The 16,180-nt window shown below is 59.1% G+C and overlaps 1 protein-coding gene across 6 annotated transcripts in view; it reads left to right on the plus strand.

The window, feature by feature from the left end:
- The window catches only part of MYO9B (myosin IXB), a 56,633-nt gene that overhangs the window by 26,692 nt on the left and 13,761 nt on the right, over positions 1-16,180 (plus strand). For 4 of the 6 annotated variants that reach the window (XR_008315356.1, XM_053291705.1, XM_053291708.1 and 1 more), the window contains exons 11-25: positions 707-828; positions 1,718-1,859; positions 5,052-5,247; positions 5,346-5,421; positions 6,771-6,860; positions 8,431-8,470; positions 8,910-9,032; positions 9,566-9,646; positions 9,749-9,859; positions 10,714-10,836; positions 13,452-13,601; positions 13,701-13,867; positions 14,246-15,133; positions 15,328-15,394; positions 15,625-15,758. Coding sequence is in view for 5 of the 6 variants with exons in the window: in XM_053291705.1 (XP_053147680.1) it covers positions 707-828; positions 1,718-1,859; positions 5,052-5,247; positions 5,346-5,421; positions 6,771-6,860; positions 8,431-8,470; positions 8,910-9,032; positions 9,566-9,646; positions 9,749-9,859; positions 10,714-10,836; positions 13,452-13,601; positions 13,701-13,867; positions 14,246-15,133; positions 15,328-15,394; positions 15,625-15,758 (2,510 nt within the window). In the remaining variant the exon portion in view is untranslated. The remainder of the gene's footprint in view (positions 1-706; positions 829-1,717; positions 1,860-5,051; positions 5,248-5,345; positions 5,422-6,770; positions 6,861-8,430; positions 8,471-8,909; positions 9,033-9,565; positions 9,647-9,748; positions 9,860-10,713; positions 10,837-13,451; positions 13,602-13,700; positions 13,868-14,245; positions 15,134-15,327; positions 15,395-15,624; positions 15,759-16,180) is intronic. The other 2 variants (XM_053291707.1, XM_053291709.1) reach the window with 2 other exon arrangements.

Below are 16,180 nucleotides of genomic sequence, written 5' to 3' on the forward strand. Positions count from 1 at the left end.
TGAGTCTGGTCATTGGTCTGTTTAGCTCAGCATTGCCTGCCCAGGCAGGCAGCAGTCCTCCAGGGCTCCAAGAGAGAAGTTCTTCCCCAGCCCCACCTGGAGGAGATGCTGACCTTGGGACCTCCATGCGTGCAAGGCAGGGCCTGCTCTGCCCCCAAGCCAGAGGTCCCCACCCCACATATGCCGCAGGGCTTCAGTTTTGCAGCCTGGTTGGTGTATTTCTAAAATAGAAGAGCCGTCTCTAAATCCTGAAAAGCAATAGATCCACCTGGGACAGAGACTCAACTGAGGTCTCTCTCCTCCCGCCATGAATTCTCAGGCATGTGTCATCCCGACGTCTCAGAGGGAGGGAGGGAGGGAGGGAGGTTGCACCCAAGAATTATTTATTATTTATTTTTATTATTTATTCGATTCCTAGACCGCCCTTCCAAAAATGGCTCAGGGCAGTTTACACAGAGAAACAACAACTCAGATGGCTCCCTGTCCCCAAAGGGCTCACATTCTAAAGAGAAACCTAAGTTAGATACCAGCAGCAGTCACTGGAGGGATGCTGTGCTGGGGATGGATAGGGCCAGTTGCTCTCCCCCTGCTCAATCAAGAGAATCCCCACATTAAGAAGGTGCCTCTTTTCCCAATGAGGAGGGCTGAGCTACTCACTGGATGGCCTGGCCTCTGGACTGATGCCTGTCTCCTGGGTTCCTTGCAGGAGGAGTACCGGAGCGAGGGCATCCCCTGGCACCACATCGACTACACGGACAACGTGGCCTGCATCCACCTGATCAGCAAGAAGCCCACCGGCCTCTTCCACCTCCTCGACGAGGAGAGCAAGTGAGCCTTCTGTGCCGCTGGGATGGCGGGCATGCCCAGGGGGAGCGGGGGGCACTTGTGCCCTCTGCATTGGAGGCTGGGCTGGCTGCATCCTCCTCCAGAGGCCGACTCCCTGGGCAGGCGTCCGCAGCCGCATCTCCACAGCAGCCCTCCCTCTCCCCTCCGCCCCAGGAGTCAGACGGCCTCTCTCCTCTCCTCTCCGGCTGCCTTCCCCTTCTTGTCGCCGGGGCTTATGCCAACTTGCAGACATGTTGTCGTTTCTGTTGACAATCTTGAGTTGTCTCAGAGTAGGTTCATAAGAAGAGCCCTGCGGGATCGGGCCCAAGAAGGCCTCTCTTGTCCAGCTTCCTGTTTCCCTCGGTGGCCCGCCAGGTGCCTCTGGGAAGTCCTTGAAGAGGAGATGGGGAAGGCACCCACCCACCCCGTCCACCCACCCCCTTCCAGTCTCCTGCCGTTGCTCCCCTGCAAGTGGGATTCATCTGAGGACCGGTCGGAGGGCCCCAGCAGGGCTGAGTTGCTGGTTACAAACTGGCCCCTGGGCACACTCCAGAGGCCACATGATATGGTCCCCTGGCTTGGCTGGCCGGTGTCTGGACCAGACCCCATTAGGGCCCTTCGCGGCTTCTTGGCCCTCCCCTGGCCCTCGCACGATGAGCATAAATGATGCACAACAGAACTGCAGGACGGCAGCTGCAGAAACGAGATCAGCGAGGCCAGTTTGCCCCATGCAATGAAGGGCAAAGAAACCCCCCTTTTCCTGGGTGAAGCTGGGCGGGGGGGAGGGACCAGGGAGGTGACGGTTTCCGGGGCCATAGGGAGTGACCTCTCCCCCCTGAGGAGTTGTGCCCAGTGAAGGACTGACCCTCCCCTGCCCTCTTCTTGCCCACAGCTTCCCACACGCCACAAGCCAGACGCTCCTGGCCAAGTTCAAGCAACAGCACGAGGAGAACAAGTTTTTCATCGGTACGCCCGTCATGGAGCCCGCCTTCATCATCCAGCACTTTGCAGGCAAAGTGAAATACCAGATCAAGGTACAGGAGGGGGGGCCCAGCGTTTGCTCTCGTTTGATCCTAGGAACCTGGGAAGAGCCCTGCTGGATCGGGCCAAACGCCCGTTGCGAGAGGCCACCCTGCTTCGAGACACCTTTGCTGCCACCACTCAGCTCTGATTAGGCAGGATCTGAGGCCAGAGCCTTTTCCAGATTAGACCCTGCAACGAGGTCAGGACGGATCTCTGAAGTGGGCTTCCGCACTTCCTGTGTTGTGACACCGCAGTCCCTGCGCTGACAGCAGGGGGCCGTTCGCATTGCCCATGCCGCCTTTCGGGTTTTATCCAAGTGTCTTAGTCCTACAACGTGGCATGTCCGTTGCAAATAAATAACTGTATTTCCCTGTTGTAGAGGGTTGTGCAAGCTGTTTGTCTTCCAAATCCGAATCATTTTACTGCTGAACAGCCTGGAAAGCACCCTGAAGACCAGGGTGCTTTCCAGATTACCTGCTACAGCTGTGGTAATATGCTTCAGCTTGGCAGGATCGGATTGAAAACGATCCCCAGAATCTACAACGGAAAATACAGCTACTTTTTGAGATAAAATCCGAAACAAGGCATCGGAAATGTGAACGGCCCCCTGCTGACAGCATCGGGACTGCAGTGTCACAACACAGGAAGTACAGAAGCATACTTAGCAGATACGTTGTGACACCGTTGTGGGGTTAATCTGGAAAGCACCCACCTCTCCTAAGAGCAGCCCTGCTGGATCAGGCCCAAGGAGGCCCATCTAGTCCAGCATCCTGTTTCACACGCCATCCATCCCATGGCAAAGAATTCCATAGATTAATTTTGCTCTGTGTGAAAAAGGACTTCCTCTTGTTGATCCCAAGAAGAACATCGCACTTCTCCCTACTCTTGTTTGTATAGTAGCATGTGTGGGGGTGGGGGGTCGCTCTTCTGTTGAGGTGGGGCTTAAAATGTTGTTTTAACAACAGTTCTTAAGTGTGGTGGTTACAAGTTCTAGATGTACAATAAGTGTCGTGGTTTCAGAGTGGTGTCAACATCCTTATCACTGACAGCTTACAGCAATGCAGGCAGATCTGCCTTCTGCCTCTCCCTGCGTCTCACTTCCCTCTTCTCCAGAAAAGTCCCTCCTGTTCACGACTCTTCTCTTGATCTGAGCAACTAGTCTCTAACTACCACCTCTCCCACCCACCCCCTCCACACCCAAGCAGGGTTCCTTCATCCTTCCGACTGGGGTCTCACTACTGCTGCCGCTGCTGCTGCTACTGTCCATCAGCCTCCTGCACAGACTTACACATTGCTGTGAGCATAACCTTTAAACGCGCATTAATAGCACAATAAGTAAATATAGCGACCAATACTAAAAAAATTGCAAACATAGGAAGCTGCCATCTACTGAGTCAGGCCCTTGGTCCATCTAGCTCAGTAATGTCTACCCAGACTGGCAGCGGCTTCTCCAAGGTTGCAGGCAGGAATCTCTCTCCCAGCCCTATCTCGTTGGAGATGCTGCCAGGGAGGGAACTGGGAACCTTCTTCTGCTCTTCCCAGAGTGACTCCATCCCCTGAGGGGGAATCTCTTCCAGTGCTGCTCACACTTCTAGTCTCCCATTCAAATGCAAACCAGGGCAGACCCTGCTTCGCTAAGGGGACAAGTCCTGCTTGCAACCACCAGACCGGCTCTCCTCAAGACCATCACACCCCTCCAGTCCAGCATCCTGTTTCCCACAATGGCCAGACTGGGGACTCAGTGGGGTTAGCCGGCCAGCAGGGCAAGAAGGCAGCTGGGCTTTCCTGCCTCTGAACATGCCGTCCTGGGCAGTGTCCTCTCTCTCACTCTTTTCATCTGTGCGCAGAATGAATTTTGTTCTGGGCGGCAGTATCTTTTTTTTTTTTTCCAAATTCAATTTTTATTAATTTTTAACAATAATAACCATTAACAATCGTAATACACACAAATGGACTTCCCGCGCACCTCCCTTCGTGAAATAACAACTATAAAGTTTACCCTTATTGTAATATTAATAAAAAACACAAATTTAAACCTTTAAAATAAGAAAAAGAACCACTAATCTACACAACCTGCATTTCAAATTTCAAATCCTGCTGTAAGATCAATAGTAGGAAAATAATTCTTTAAATACAACAAAAAAGATCTCCAATCTTCCTTAAAACGCTCTAAGCTTTAGTCTCTTATCAGTGTTATAAGTTTTGCCATCTCTGCATATACCAAAATTATTCCTAGCATGAAGGCTTCTGGCTTCTTAGGAAATGTCACTTTAAATATTTTCTTTAATTCATTATATATCATGTCCCAATAGGCCTTAGCCTTCCCACAGGTCTACCACATAAGGGGGGGGGGGAGAAAAAAGTACCTTCAGTATGCCCACACTTCCAACATTTGTTTGAAACATTTTTATACATTAATGCCACTTCCTCTCTTGTCTCCTCCAAAAGTAACATTTTATACATTTTAGAAATTGATTTTTCATCATCTTGGCATAATTCCTTCTCAAAATTCAAAATCTAATCCTCAAATCCAACTTTGAGGTCTTTCTTCCAAACCTTCTGTCAAATCCCTCCAGATCAAGAACTCTGGGGTTTCTCAATGTTATCCATTCCTTTAACCATATCAAACAAACAGCATCAAAATACAACCTTAGGTCTGGCAAGGTAGGACCACCTCTTTCCTTTGCGTCTATTAAATTCTTAAAATTTATTCTTGGTCTTTTCCCCTGCCAGTGGGCGGCAGTATCCAGGCAGTGCGCTCGCACATGGATTCAGAGTGGGACCTTCCGGATTCCACCCGAGCGGGATCTAAAACTAACTGAGCGGACATCAAACACCGTGTGCATGCGCACTTGTGTGCACGCCTTAGAGGGGACCCTGTTCCTGGGCCGCTGTGCCCGATAGAGCTTATCACCGCCCCGTGAAACGAGTCTAAACCTGTTTAAAGCTCTCTAAGCTAGGAACGGTTGTCCACCTCTCGTGGCAGTGAGTTCCAGAGGCTAATATAGAAATCGAATGAATGAATGGTGTGGGGTGTGAAGAGCCACGGCTTCCTCTGCCCGGGACCAACTGCCAGTCAGCTTCCTGGAGTGGCTGTGGACGCCAGCCTGGGCTGGGGAGGGCGAGAGTCCAGATGCCGCAGCCCGGCTGCTCTGCCTGTCCGACTCGAGCCTTTGACCTTTTGTGGCGGTCTTCTCTTGCAGGACTTCCGCGAGAAGAACATGGACTACATGCGGCCCGACATCGTGGCTCTGCTGCGGGGCAGTGACAGTGCCTACGTGCGCGAGCTGATCGGGATGGACCCGGTGGCGGTCTTCCGCTGGGCCACGCTGCGCGCAGCCATCCGGGCCATGGCCGTCTTTGCGGAAGCGGGCCGCCAGAGAGCCCGGAAGACGGCAGGTGCGCCTCTCCCCCGCCCAGAGCTGCCGAGCCTCCCGTGGAAGGGAGGCCGAGCTGCTGGTTGCCAACCCCCTTGTCTCTCCTCTTCCTCCCCCCAGGTGTGGTGCGCCAGGGGCCCAGGACCCCGCTGGGAGAGCTCCAGCAAGCCAACACCCCCCTCGAGAAGGCTTATCGGTAGGGGCCGCCGCCTCTTGCCCACGGCTGCTTTCCTCCGTCCTTGCTCCGGGTCCCGGGAGGAGAGCCTGGCCTGCAGCCGGCTCCTCGGGGCTTCTGCCGGCTGCCCCTTCTCCAAAGCTGAAGCGGCTTCTGCAGAACTGGGCAGTTCAGAAGGCGACACGCGCTCAGGAGGGCAGGAGCAGGACCCGTCTCTCTGGGGCACCGGAGCCCCGAGGGGGCGGCCAGCGGGTCCAGCGGCCAAGCCAAAGGGGGCAGGTTGCTGGGGCTGCTGCCTGTCGGCCAGGCGCTTCTCCCCCCCCCCGGGCTTCTGCTGCCTCCCCTGCCCTGCCCCCCCTCCTTGCCCTTGGCGGGGGGCAGAGGGGCTCCCCCGGCTGCTGTCCTCTCTGCCTCTCCGAAGCCTCTGGGAGGAAGCCCCCAGGGGTGGGGGGCACAACCAGAGGCTCTCCAAGTGGACCACAACCCACATCACCCCCCCCATCGCAGTGGCCCTTGTGGCCCAGGGCATCATGGGAGTGGTAGTCTAATACCGCTGGAGAGCCTCGGGGGGGGTGCCCTTGACCGACAAGCTTCTGCAGCCCGCCTTCTGCGTCAGCCCCCTAATAAGAATAAAGCTCTATTTGTTAGCCACCCCATAACAAATTGTTCTCTGGGCAGCTCACAGTGTAGGGGATTAAAACATGCAATAAGGACACGTAACACATTAAATCATGAAATACAAAATACAATGCAAAGCGGCATTAAAAACTCATTTTAAAATGAGTTCAAAGATCAGATAATAAAACCGAATTTAGGTTACACTCAAGTATTCCCTTTGCTAAGCTGGATCTACCCTGGTTTGCATTTGGAGGGGAGACTACATGTGTGAGCGCTAGAAGAGAGTTCCCTGAGGGGATGGGGCCAGCCGCTCCGGGAAGGAGCCCCTGCCGGCTTGCATGCAGAAGGTTCCCAGGTCCCTCCCTGGCAGCATCTCCTGACCCGTCTGAGGGAGATTCCTGCCTGCCGCCTGGGAGAAGCCGCTGCCAGTCTGTGCAGACAATACTGAGCTAGATGGACCCAGGGCCTGACTCAGTAGGAGGCAGCTTCCAGTGTCCCTCCGTATTGGCGGTCTCCTCTTCCCACTGCCTAGACTTCTCCCAGAAGTGCCCCATTGGCAATCCTCCGGCGTAGCAGGACGCCAGGGGTCCCAACTCCCAGGGAATCAGCAGTCGCTGCAAGAGGTGAAGCCCACCGTGGGCGGGGGGGGCAGGCTCATCTCCCCCACCTGCTGCCGCCGCCGCCAGTGCCGCTGCTCTTTCCTCGCCTTCCGGCTTGTTTACCCGGCTCCTCTGCATGTGTCCTCTCTGCAGCTGCGCGGTGCTTGATTTCTCCTTTGATTGCTCTGAGGATTTTGATATAAACGCTTTTGAAGACATCATAGCTTCGTACGAAAGCAAGAAGTAAGTGGGGGGGTGTGGGGTGTGTGTGTGTCTATGCGCACGCCTGCAGAGAGAGACGTGGAGGATCTCGCCCTCGGGGCCAGAGAGGCCACGATCCTGGGCAGGTGGACCTTCTGAGGATGCCCCAGGCAGAAAAAGCCGAGACCGCCGATGGGCAGCACACGCCAGGCCCGGCCCTCCCCTCGGCAGTGGGGCTCCTCCAGGGAACGGGGGACGTTGCGGGCTGTAGATCCACGTTGGCGCCCCTGCCCCGTTCTCTGTCCAGTGAGCCCTAAGCTGGCACTGGTGGCATTTCAGAGGAACTGGGAGCCCAAACCCGGCTGACCCGTCTGTGGCTTCGGGCACCTCGGGAGTGACCTTCCACCCTTCTGCTGTCCTCCTCCCTCCCTCCCTCCCTCTCTCTCTCTCTCTCTCTCTTGCTCTCGCTCTCTCTGGATTGTGCCCCTCTGGAGAGTGTCCCAGGTAAGGGGGTTGGCTTGGGGGGGGGGTGTGTCGGTGTCGGTGTGGCTTTGTGAGACTCTCCTTGGCATGCTGCATGCTGGGGGCGGCCCCACCCTCTGACTCTGGCGGTGGAACACCCTTGGGGCCCAAGGTCTGCTTGGGAAACCTCCCCTGGGAGGAGGCTCCTTGGCTGCTCTCCAGAGTGCCCGGGGCCGCGGAGACGCTTCCCGAAGGACCCGCCGCCGCCGCGGCTTCCTGGGGCCCCTCCCTGCTCTCTGCACCCCGAGCTTCTGTGATGGCGGCCAGCTTGGCCCGGGACGTCTTCCGCCCTCGGGAGAGCATGTTGGGCTGATGGCGAGGCGGCCCCCAGTGGCTCCCCCCCCCCCGGTGGCGCTCCCCTCCCTCTCCCCCCCCCCCTCGGCTGTCCGGTGTCTGCTTTGTCTGGGGTCTGCCTCTCTCGCCTCCTCGGGCTTTGCCTGAGCAGCTAGCCAGGAGCATCAAGGGGCTGCCCACTCCTGCCGGCGCTCCACCGCCCGTCAGCCGGGGGGGGGAGGCAGAAGGCCCCGCTTGGCCAACCGCGCACAGCCGGAAGGACTGCGTTGGGCAAAGTGGGGCCCTGCTCCCTCCCTCCCCGCACAGAGAGGCGGCTGGAGGCTTCCCGCTGCTGCGGCTGCTCAGGAGCACCTCTGTGCCCGCCCGCCCGCCCGCGGGGGCAGGGGGTCAGACATGCCCGCTGGGCTTCCTAGCCATCTGCCTCCGCAAGGGCCTGCCTGTGGGGGCAGCCCCCTGGCACCTAGCATGGCATCGCTCCGCCTGCCAGGGTGTGGGTGGCTGCTCCCTTTTTCTTGCCCACGAGGGCACCTTTTCTCCCTTGCTTAACCGCCGCTTTTGAGTTCGGAAGGGGTCGCGAGAGCGTCCTTCTTGGCAAGGGCGAGGGGCTGGTCTGCTTGCTCAGGAGTCGAGGTTCGTGCGTGGGAGGAAGCAGGACAAGTTCAGAGGAAGCCCCCGCCACCCCACCCCTCACCCCCAGCATGCTCCCCCCACCCACTGAGCGGACCCAGCAGCCGCCCGCCCCCGGCGTGCCCGCATTGTCTCTCCCTGACAGACTTCTTCCCTGCTGTTCCCACAGGAGGAGCCGGGGGGCCAGGCAGAAGCAGCTCATCCCCAAGGTGGGTCTCAGAGGTGGGGGGGGGGCCCTGTAGTGGGCTAACACCTTCCCCCTCCTCGCGTTGCCTGCCGGCTCCGGGGATGACTTCAGTGCAGGCTGGTCGTTCCGGGAGGGCCCTGTAATATCCCTCAGAGACCTCCCCCAGCCCTTTCCTGTAGCCCTTTGGCGGGAGGATTTGTTTGGGGTTCTTTCCACCCACCATCTCCCCACGCCAGCTTTCGGGGGCCTTTGGGTGGCACACAACCCCCTCAGGTTTTTGGCTCGTGTTTAGAACCAAAGCTGCTAGTCCTTATGATAAGGCTGATGAATCCTTGGAGGGCTGGGGAGGCGGGCTTGCCTGGTTCCTCTCACTCCCCTCCCCCAACAAGCGTGCAGAGCCGTGGGGCAGGATGCAGGCAGGGCCCCCTCGTCCTAACGGCGGCTCCTCCCTTGGGGTGCAGAACTTGCTGGACTCGAAGTCCCTGAAGCTGATAGTGAGCATGACGCTGCACGACCGCACCACCAAGTCCCTCCTGCACTTGCACAAGAAGAAGAAGCCGCCCAGCATCAGCGCTCAGTTCCAGGTACGCACCTGCCTTCCTCGGGCGGGGGCCACGCTTCCTCCGCGCCCGAGAAGGGCCACCGGCTAGCGGCCCTCTTGGGAAGACCCGGGCGGTTCGCGAGGGCCGGCTGCTGGCGCTGACCCGCAGGGCTCCGAAACGCCAACCCCCGTCTCCCAGGGCACAGCAAGCCGGCCTGGGAGGGGCCCAGAGACTGGATCGTGAAATAGGCTGCCCGGGCCAGTGGCCGGCTGCGGTGAGGCCGGAGGAAAGGCTTGGCTGGGGGCCTGGGAGCCCCAAGCCTCGGCCCAGGCAAGCCTCCCCAGGACAGGGACCTCCCCAGCTGGGACCCTCCTCCCCCACCCCAGCGGCCCCCACACGGGCAGAGTGAGGGGGGAGCCAAGAGGCGGGAGGGCGGGCGGCCGGTCGGTCGGCATCCCCTCTTGGCCCTGGCCGGGGGAGCAGAGCAGGAGCCCACGTCCGGGGGGGGGCCAGTTGGCTCTCCGGCGGCCGGGCCCCCACCCCCCTCCCCGACCAGCCTCTGTGGCTCCTTGCAGACCTCTCTCAACAAGCTCCTGGAGACCCTGGGGAAGGCAGAGCCGTTCTTCATCCGCTGCATCCGCTCCAACGCTGAGAAGGTAGGTGGGCCTGGCCCTCCGGGGGGGTGGGGGCGGGAGGTGCACCCCCCCCCGCCGCCAGCCCCAGCCGCCTTCAGCCCTCGGCTGCCTCTCCTTCCGCAGAGGGAGCTGCTCTTTGACGAGGCCCTGGTGCTCCAGCAGCTGCGCTACACCGGGATGCTGGAGACGGTGCGGATCCGGCAGTCGGGCTACAGTGCCAAGTTCCCCTTCCAGGTACTGCCACCTGCTTGCCGGCCCCTTCCCCTCCGGGGCCTGCCGCGCTCCCCTTGCCTCAGCTGGCCCCAGAGGCGCCTGCCAGAGGTTGCCCGGATGCCCCTCACCCCCCCCAGGAGAGCCCCACCCTGCAGTGGGGCCAGGGGGCTTTCCCCACCCCACCCCACCCCGGTGGAAGAACCAGGCGCCAGAAATGGGCGTTTGGGCGAAAAGCTGCCAGTGGCTCTGTGTGTGTGTGTGTAGAAGCCCCCCCCCCCGCTCCAGAGTGCCCCCCCCAGTCCCAGCCGTGCACAGGGAGACGTTTGTGTGGGCAGCGGAGCACGTAAGGCAGCTGCCAGACCCTGAGTCAGACCCTGGGTCCATCTGGCTCGGGATTGTCAACCCAGACTGGCAGCGGCTTCTGCAAGGCTGTCGGAGTCTCTCTCGGCCCTACCTGGGGGTGCTGCTGCCACCAGGGAGGGGACTGGGGGCCTTCTGCCTGCAAGCAGGCCGGCGGAGCCCCGTCCCCTCCGGGGAAGATCTGGCCCATGGGGCCTCCCATCCAAATGCCAGCCAGGGCAGCCCCTGCTTAGCAAAGAGGACCCTTCATGCTGGCTCCCACCAGGCCAGCTCGCCCTGGAGCCGGAGAGCCTTGTCCGTGGCTGCCGCAGCCTGCTTCCCAGGGGACGCTGGTCCTGGCTGGGAGGGCGGCCCCTCGGCAGAGCCAAGGGGGTCTCTCTCTCTTGGGCCCCAGCCCCCTTGCAGGCCCTCTGGTCCTAGCCAGGATTGGGGTGGGGGGCGGGGTATGGCACACTAGAAGCCCCAGGAATGTCCAGGCCGGGCACGCCCTGCTCAGCCGCTCCTCTCCTCCCCAGGACTTTGTGGACCAGTTCCAGGTCCTGCTGCCCAAGAACGCCCAGGCCTGCCCGGAGGAGATCTCCGCTCTGCTGACCAGGCTGCAGCTGGACCCCAACAGCTACCAGATCGGGAAGACCAAGGTCTGCTTCCGGCGTCAAAAGCGGGGAAAGGCCCCCGCCAGAACCCTTGCCGCATGTGTGTGGGTGCCCCTCCCTGGATGTCAGATCTAGAAAGGCACCAAGGTCCCCCCCACTTGCATACACACACACACACACACACACACACACACACACACACACACACCTGTCCTTGCCAACAGCATCGCCCTTGCAGTGCAGACTGTACAGGGATTCTGGATTGTCGCCTTTTCTCTGCCCTTCATGGGGCAAGGGGTGCATGTGTGAGAGCGAGAACATCAGAACAGCCCTGCTGGATCAGGCCCAAGGAGGCCCATCTAGGCCAGCATCCTGTCTTACATAGTGCCCCCCCCCCCGATAGAGGCCTCCAAGAAGCAGCCCACAGGCAAGTGCTGAGATGGGTACGCCCTCTCCCCTGCAACTGGGATGGAGAGGCCTCCTGCCTCTGAGGCTGGAGGCGGTCCCCAGCCTAGCAGCCATTGATAGACTTGTCCTCCGTGAATTTCTCTAAGCCCCTTTTAAAGCCATCCAGGCTGGTGGGTGTTATTTATTTGATTGATTGATTGATTGATTGATATACCACCCTTCCAAAAAAGGCTCAGAGTGGTTTACATCAAACTACAAACAATTAAAATCAATTAACAGTTAAAATCGAAACTAAAAAAGCAGCATAAAACTAATTTACAGTTAAAACATTTAAACAGTTAAAAACCCTGGAGAACCAGGCCGAAGACTGACAGCAGTTAAAAACCATTTACAACAAATTAAAAACCCTGGAAGGCCAGGCCAAACAGAGAGGTCTTAAGGGCTCTCCTGAAGGCCAATAATGAACTCAGATTACGGATTTCTGCTGGGAGTGTATTCCACAGCCCAGGAGCAGCAGGCCCGCCTCTAAGTTACCACCAGATGAACCGGTGGTAACTGGAGATGGACCTCCTCAGATTACCTTAACGTGCGGTGGGGGTCATGCAGAAGAAGGCATTCTCTAAGGTAACAGTTTAGGTAACTAAACCGTTCGGGGCTTTAAAGGTGATAACCAGCACTTTGTATTTTGTCCGGAAACATATTGGCAGCCAGTATAATAACGATTTCAAAACAGGGATAATGTGGTCTCTCTGGGTTGCCCCAGAGACCAATCTGGCTGCTGCATTTTGAACTAACTGAAGTTTCCGAACTATGTACAAAGGCAGCCCCATGTAGAGCGCATTGCAATAGTCAAGCCAGGAGGTTACCAGCTAGTGCACCACTCTTTTGAGGCCATCCTCTTCAAGGAATGGGTGCAGCTGTCGAATCAGCTGAAACTGACAGAAAGCATCCCTGGCCATGACCTCCACCTAAGATACCAGGGTGAGGCCTGGGTCTAGGACTACTCCCAAGCTGCACACCTGCTCCTTCTGGGGGAGTGTGACCCCATCCAGCACAGGAAGATCTAACTCATCCCTCAGATTCTGAGCCCATACATTGAGCACCTCCGTCTTCCTGGGTTTCAGCTTCAATTTGCTATCCCTCATCCAGCCCATTACTGCCTGTGGGCAAGCATTTAAAGGATGAGTGCCATTTCCCACATCTTATGGCAGAAAATTCTATAGGTGATGTGTGAAGAAGTACTCCCTTTTATTGGCCCTAAATTCCCTGGCAATCAGTTCCATGGGATGACTCCTGTTACTAGTGCTGGGGGTGGGGGTGGGGGTGGGGTCTCTCTGTCCACTTTCTAGACCTCTCTCATGTCTCCCCGCAGTCGTCTTTTTTTCTAAACTAAATAGCCCCAGGTGTTGTAGCCTTGCCTCCTAAGGAAGGGGCTCCAGGCCCCTGATCATCTGGGTTGCCCTCTTCTGCACCTTTTCCAGTTCTACAATGTCTTTCTTCAGATGTGGTGACCAGAATTCACATCTGGTACTGCAGGTGTGGCCGCACCATAGTTTTGAATAAGGGGATTATAATATTAGCAGTTTTATTTTCAGTCCCCTTCCTACTGATCCCTAGCATGGAATTGGCCTTTTTCGCAGCTGCTGCACATTGAGTCGACACTTTCAAGGAGCTGTCCATCACGACCCCAAGATCCCTCTCCTGGTCCGTCACCGACAGCTCAGACCCCATCAGCATGTATATGTTATTGGGATTGTTTACCCCAATATGCATCACTTTACACTTGCCAACATTGAACCGTATTTGACGTTCTGTGGCCCACTTTCCCAGTTTGGAGAGATCCTTTTGGAGCTCCTCACAATCTGTTTTGGATTTCACGACCCGAAAGAGTGAAATCCATTTTCTTTCCCAAAGTGTTCAGCCTAGAACACACACACACACACACACACACACACACACACACACACACACACACCTCTGTCTTCCCTAATTAAAAAAACATATTACTGGATCTCCATGATGGAAGAGGCTCGTGTCTGCAATACCTTCTCTTGTCGTCTGTTGAAGAACCCCCTTTCCAGTGGGACCTTTTAGGCTTTTGGCCTACAGTTTTTCGTCCCGTGGGGTTCTCCATTTGGGTCCCAGCGTCCCGCTCATTCTTGCCTGTTGGATTGTCCTGGTGGCAAGTCTCCCTGTAGCCCTGGAGGGGGGCGGGATGGCAACTCTTTCGAATAAGCGCCTCTGCCACACAGGTCTTCATGAAGGAGGCGGCACGGCAGGTGCTTCAGGACACCCTGCATCAGGAGGTCATCCGGAAGATCATCGTCCTCCAGAGCTGGCTCCGGATGGCGGCCGAGAGGCGGCACTTCCTCCACATGCGGCAGGCGGCCATCACCTTGCAGGTACTGGGCTTCCCGGCCCTTGCCAGCCTCCCCGGCCCTCTTGATCTCCACTCCAGAAGGGCCGTGGACGGCCTCTCACCGGTGCTTTCTCGACCCTAGGCTTGCTGGCGTTCATGCCGTGTCCAGCGGGCACTCATGAGGGAGAGCGCTGCCACCTACATCCAGGCAGCGTGGCGCAGGTACAGAGCGTGGCGATCTTATCGGCAGCAGCGAAAGAGAATCTGCTTGCTTCAGGCCCTGGTCAGGGGATTCCTCCAGCGCAAGAGGTGAGGGGTGCGAGGTGCCCCGTGCATCCTGAAGCGGGACCTTCACTCTCTGTGCCATCAAGGCCTCTTGCACGTTGGCCTGCTGCTCTACAGCGCCGCCACCACCAGTGGCCAGAGGGCGGTACTGCCGCTTTCAGGCCAGAGGGGGGACAAGGTGATGTAAGGTGCCCATGAAGTCCCACCTGCTCCTGTCAGGCTGCTGACTGTGGCCAGACTTGGTTCAGAGCAGCCAAGCATCCCACAGGCTCCCAAATCCTTGCCAAAACCAGTCGAGAAGTGGGGCCATCCCTCCTGTGCTCCCTGAGGTAGTTCTGTGTTTTGGTTCTCGCTGGGTTACCGGTGGTTGCTTTCTCCCTCTTTTAAAAACCCTTTGTCTAGATTTCGTCTTATGCTCCTGGAGAAAAAACTGGAGGCGGCCAGGCAGCAGCAGCAGCAGCAGGCGGCTGTCGGGCACGAGAATGGGCTGAGCCCGGCAGAAGAGCTCGCCTCCCATCAGGTGGCCAGAGGAGCTGAAGGGCAGCCAGAGCAGGGGGCGGGCCCGGAAGAGGAGGAGGCGTCGGCGGGAACTGGGGGGGAGTCGGTAGGGCAGCCGGCCCTCCCGCCCTCCCAGAAGAGCCTGGCCAGCAGCCGGGAGAAACGGGAGACCCGCCGGCAGCGGGGCCTGCAGCACAACGCGCTGCAGAACAAGCACGTGGCCTTTGTCTTGGAGGGGCAAGCCGGAGCCCCCAGCAGGGAAGGCAGCCCCCGCCGCCCGGAGGAAGAGGAGCAGCAGCAGGAGAGCTGTGCGCCTGTGCGGGGCGTGGAAAAGAGCCCAGCCCCTCCCTTAGGCAGCCCCGGAGTGGGTGTGCGGGGCCTGCCGGGCGAGGGCCCCCTTCCTCCGGACGGCTCTGCTCCGCCCCCAGCACCGCAGCAGGAGGTGGCCGGGCCGGGGAGGCTGGAGGGCACCAGGGTCCGCACCAGCCAGAGCTTCACCTGCCCCGAGAGGCCCCTGGAGCTGGCCCTGGGCCTGCCGAACCATCTGACCAGCAGCAGGAGCTTCCGCAGCCCCGGCAGCAAAAGCCAGCGGGGCTCTCCCAAGGAGCTGGGCAGCCCCACCGCTTTCCCCATCCAGCGGTACCAGGACGACCCGGAGAGGCTGCGGGACAAGCGGGAGAGGTGGAAAGGCAAGAGGCAGCTGGCCCGCGGGCAGGACGACCCCCTCAGCCAGTCCCTGGAAGAAGGGCCGGGAGGGGGGCCCGCCGCCCGCTCCCCCTCCCCCCTGCTGCGGTGAGTCCTGTGGAGTGCCGGGAAGCTGAGCCCTGACGGCTCAGCGAGGAAGCCAGCGGCTCGCCTGCCCTGTTCCAGAGGGTCCTCCTTTGTCCGTGGCAGGCCGAGGAGAAGGGTCTCTGGGCCAGAGGGTGACCCCTCCCCGGCAGTCTGCAGGGTCTCTGTCCTGAAGTTCCCCTTCTGCCCCCTTGCAGGAAGAAAGGGGCGGCCTCTTCCTTGGACGACCTCTACCGGCTCGCCCGGCCCACCTCTGCAGGCCAGGTACTGCTGCTGCTGCTCCGGAGAGGGCCACCTTCCCAACCCTACCCGGGCACGCTGGGAGGGCTGCAGGGCACAGCAAGCCCCACTCTGGGGCCGGAGCGCCACGTTGCAGCCCCCACTTGGAGTGGAGCGTGTCCCTGGGTCATGCTGCAGCTCTTCGGAGGAGGAGGAGGCCTCTTGGGGCTCGGGTGGTGGCCACGGAAGGCTCACTGCCTCTCCCCATCCCCTAGCAGTCTCCGGACACAACGGAGGGTGACGGGAGCAGCACGACGCAGGTCCTGCCGAGAGGAGCCGGGGAGCCGCCTGCCGCCTTCCTCGACGCGGCCCCTCCGGTGCCAGTGCCCGGCCAACAGATGGATGCCAAGTACGGGAGCTGAGTGCTCAGAACTGGGGCCAGGAAATCGTTGGGCAGTTGCCCGGGGTGGGGGGGTCGGGGGGGGGGAGCCCAGCAAGCTGCCTCTACAAGATTGCGCCCCTCTTCATTCATCCATGCGCGCATGCACACACACAAGCCTCTTCCCTGGCCCCTCATGCCAAGACAGTGGCCAGCAGTGCCGTGGGCAAGGGGAGACGGTGCCGGGAGCAGGCACAAAAGCGGGGGAGCAGAGAAGTTCACCCCTTCCAAGGCTGAACATCTGTGTCGACTTTCCAGCAACTTGGCTGCCGCTGCTGTCAAAGGGGGAACAGAACAGGTTCCCAGGGCTGTCATCCGTCTCCAAGGCCGGGCAAGAACTGGCCGCCGCCTCCTCTCTTGTCCTGGCACTTGTTACGGGGCCCCGGGGCCTC

Source organism: Hemicordylus capensis, chromosome 2, assembly GCF_027244095.1.
Source record: "Hemicordylus capensis ecotype Gifberg chromosome 2, rHemCap1.1.pri, whole genome shotgun sequence".
Taxonomy (NCBI): Eukaryota; Metazoa; Chordata; class Lepidosauria; order Squamata; family Cordylidae; genus Hemicordylus; species Hemicordylus capensis.